The 4081-nt window shown below is 44.6% G+C and overlaps 1 protein-coding gene across 5 annotated transcripts in view; it reads left to right on the top strand.

The window, feature by feature from the left end:
• Positions 1–1829: 1829 nt before the first annotated feature.
• Mppe1 (metallophosphoesterase 1) overlaps positions 1830–4081 on the top strand; it is a 20095-nt gene continuing 17843 nt past the window's right edge. For 2 of the 5 annotated variants that reach the window (XM_029546906.1, XM_021214250.1), the window contains exons 1-2: positions 1830–2277; positions 3615–3698. Coding sequence is in view for 1 of the 5 variants with exons in the window: in XM_029546907.1 (XP_029402767.1) it covers positions 3637–3698 (62 nt within the window). In the remaining 4 variants the exon portion in view is untranslated. Of the gene's footprint in view, positions 2278–3614; positions 3699–4081 lie in introns of those variants that run through there. The other 3 variants (XM_029546905.1, XM_029546904.1, XM_029546907.1) reach the window with 2 other exon arrangements.

Below are 4081 nucleotides of genomic sequence, written 5' to 3'. Positions count from 1 at the left end.
CTTTGCTGGTTATTACAGGAGCTGGGTCTTGTTACTGATTCCATAATGCCATGGAGAAAAAGGACCCAGTTTTGGACTAAAACTACTATACAACTTTTAGTTGCATTTTTAGTAAAATTGGCCAGACCAAATTTCAAATCTCCCTTTTCCCTCTTCCATTGTTATTGTTACAGTCCTTTTCCCACTTACTCTCATAACGCTGAAGAAGGTTCCTTACCCCAAAGGGTGGGATTGTGCCCACTTAGTTAATACAGGATGATTTCCACATCTCCTAGGCTTCACCTTGACAATATCTTATAGGTCTCTTTGCCATAAAAGGTAGCATATCTATAGAGACTGGACTCGGGCCCTCCTTTGGGGGTCATAATTCGGCCACACAGGGCCCACACAGTCTTGTTGCTTCAGTGGTAAGCTTGGTGCCTCTATTGTTTGTATTACTTTAACTTTCCCCCATAATGACAAATTCCAAAATTTGCTATGAAACCAAACCTCAGAAACCCTATCATTTGCATGTAAATTCTTCTGTTTGCCTCTCAGATAGGGACTCTTAGGAAAACCTGACACACCTCTGATTCTACAATGCCTGAGGCTGAGGATTGTGAGTTCAAGGCCAGTCTGTTTTAACTCAACCATAACAAAAACATGATCACAAAAGCCTTCTCTAGCAAGATAACTAATAATTCTCCAATGTCATTTAGTGTTCAGCCTATGTTTGCATTTCTCAATCTGTTCACAAATGTTTTTTGTTTTGTTTTGTTTTTTTAAGCAGCCTGATTGGGGACCTCAGGGTTGCTCAATGGGTAAAGCACTTGTATGCTGACCTGAGTTTGATCCCTGGAAGCAGAGGAAGAGGAAGAGGAAGAGGAAGAGGAAGAGGACCACTGGTAGGTTGTTCTCTTACTACTTTTGGACCAATGGTGTGCCGTGGTGTTCACATGTGTGCTCTGGTGAAGTACTCGGACCCACCTATTGTGGGGTGGGGGAGGGATACATAAATGCAGGAAGAGTTTCTTTGTATCAAATCGTCAAATAAGGCTCATGAACTGCATTTTGATAACTTGTATCTCAAGTCTCTTTATAACAGCTCTCCCTCTGACCCTGCCCCTTGTTTTCTGGTGTCATTTAAAATTTTTATGTAAATTAAGAAAAAAACAATTGAGCCAGGGAACTGGGAACTGTCTTAGCCTGCTAGGAAGCTGAGACTCTAGAGTGTTCCACCACCCCTGGTGCTTGGCTTTTACTTTTGAATGAAGATGTATGTTTATAGTTTGCAGGAATTCCTCTTTCTGGTTCTGGCTGATGGCTTCCAGGTGTGTTATCCAGCATGCTCACTTGACTCTATTATTTCTTAAGCTCTTAAATTGACTGGATTTAGTCTCCCCCCCCCCCCAACCCCACACCATCCCATGCTCATATCTCCAGGCATTGCATCGGTTTGGGTGTACCTTACTTTGGTGATGTTAAAAGTTGCTTGCCTGGACAGAGTTGAAAAGTCTATAGTCTTTTTTTTTTTTTTTTTTTAGTAGATAGCGACATTTACTGCATGCTTAAGGAGTTCCAGGCATTTTGTTCTGATTTGTCACCCTGTGGCTCACTCTGCAAACTACTCAGATTTGCAGGATCTGACCGGCAATTTTCTGGCTGGAAGCCAGTACACAGTTTCTCAAGCCTGCACTGAATGTGCTGTTTGAAGAATGGGTTAATGACCCTGGTGCATTTTTTTCTTTTTCTTCTTGTAGACTTATTGTAATAATTATTTCAAATAGCGGAAGTGCGAATACATGCTATATTTTGCTCGCTGAAAAGAAAACGAAACCCCCACAATAAGCCCGCACAATAAGTCTCTGACCGGCTCATTGTCACGTTGAGCCTTCCTTGAGTATTTTTCCAAAAAGACACCTTGCCAGGTTCAGGAGATGACAAAAGACATAAAACGTAGTGGCCCGTGGTTGCCGGGCCGGAAGGACTCTCGCGGCTTCCTGAGCTGATTCCTGAGAAGCTGCCACTGCGGATGGGACTTTGGCCGCAGGGCGCGGGGCGGCGGGAGCCACCGTGGCCGCTGTGAAGCGCGCAGGCCCTGCGGTCCCCAGGCGCGCGGGTTCGGTCCCCAACGAGCCGGTCCTCCATTTGAGCATCACCCATCGACTCCTGGCGGCTCCTTCCTGCCACCGCTTGGTGTAGCTGCGACTTCCCGGAGGCGCCGCCGTCCCAGGCCGGGGGAAGGGCGCAGGCAGTCCCCGGAGGATGGCCCCGGCGAGCCGGCCGCGGCAGCCCTGCGTAGGTTTCCATCTTTATTTGCATTTGCTTTTCCCAGGCACCCGCTGTGGAGCCTCCCGCAGCAGACGTTCCGGGACGCGGGGGGGGGGGGGCTTTGGAGGGCTCCAGGTTTCCCAGATGATTGACACAGAGGCTCCCTACCCAGCGCTGGGGCTGCAGCTCCAGCCGGGGTCCTTCATGGCCGCGATAGAGGTCCCAGAGCGGGTGACGGGATCCTGGGGCTCCCTGAGTCTTTGCTTCCAAGGCTTTGAGCCCTGCACAGCTCAAGGATAAAATAAGGTGGAAGAGTGGGCTCTGCGGCCCTGCCGCATGAACACTTCAAGGTCAACTGCCGTTTCTTTTTAAGTGTTTGGAACTTCATGGCATTTGTATTCCCAGCAAGTTAAATCTCTGAGTTAACAGCTTTCTGGAAACATTATTCACCGAGAGAGATGTAGGGCTAACCTAGTTAGTCCTCAAATTGAAAAAAACAAAACAAAACGAAACATTTAGATTACTTAATATACAAATTTTCACGTGTAAATAGAGATTGATGAGATGTGTTAATAATATATTTAAAATTATAAACAAACAGAAGAGGTGAGTTTAAGTTATTAATTTTTATGCGGTTTTGGAGGAGGGTTTACATATTTGATGATAGCTTTGACATTAAGAATCAGCCAGTGAAGAAAAATATTTTGCTTTCAGTTATAGATTGTGGCAATTTGTATGTGTTGGGTAGTGTAGAACAGTGTGCTCTGTATGTTTCCTATAAGCATGTTCGATACAATTCAAAAGACGTGTGATGGTTGTTTTTGTCAACTTGGCACAAACCTAGATATATTTGGGAGGGTGGAATCTCAACGGATAAAGTGCGGCCACTCCCTCATCCCTGTCTGACTGGTCTGTAGGCAAGTCTGTGGGGGTGTTTTTCTTGATTAACTACTGAAGCACTCCTGAGCAGGCATATATAAAAGCTAAGTGAGCAAGCCAGGAGGAAAACGGCAGTAGTGTTCTTCCATTGTCTCTGCTTCAGTTCCTGTCTCCAGGTTACTGGTGGACTGTAACCTGAGATATGCAAGCCAAATGAGGCCTTTCCTCCCAGGTTACTTATGGCTGTGGTGGTCATATTAAAAAAAACTGAACTAAGATGACTTGATTGTGATGTGAGAAACCAAAAGTGTTCTCCACTGAGCCACATTCCCAGCCCTAGAAAAGAGTAGGTCTTGGACAACATAATGCCAGTCATTAAAAAAAAAAAATCATCTTTCTTCTCATTTGTACAGTCAGGTCGCTTGTTAATAGTTCACTAAATAAAATCTATTTTAGCATCAAAACACACTTTCTCTTTATTTCAGATGATTGTGGTTTGATTTTGGAATGCAGATACCAACCTGGAGTCTGGGCACCCAATTCAGCCTAGGAGTAGCATTCTTTAAAAGGTGAGGTGGCTTGTTGACTCTCTGGGCAAGCAGGGCTCACAAAGTCATTCTCTCTCTCTCTCTCTCTCTCTCTCCCCCCTTCCCCTCTTTTCTCCTCCCCTCCCCCTGTTTGCAGGGTCTGTTATAGTGTTTGCTTAGCATTTGAGGTCCTGAATTTCATCTTTAGGAAAACACACACACATACACACACACACACACACATACACCTATTAAAAATCAAACCCTTGGACCTTTTTAGTTAGAATTATGACTTCCCACATGCTTGGTTCAATAGATTAGATCGATGATGAACCAAGAAATGACTTCAGTTTTCTTTCTTTCTTTCTTTCTTTCTTTCTTTCTTTCTTTCTTTCTTTCTTTCTTTCTTTCTTTCTTTGTTTTTT

The sequence above is a fragment of the Mus pahari genome, chromosome 15 (assembly GCF_900095145.1).
Source record: "Mus pahari chromosome 15, PAHARI_EIJ_v1.1, whole genome shotgun sequence".
NCBI lineage: Eukaryota > Metazoa > Chordata > Mammalia > Rodentia > Muridae > Mus > Mus pahari.
Note: the sequence above shows the minus strand (reverse complement) of the source record. Positions and strands in the feature narration are given on the sequence as shown.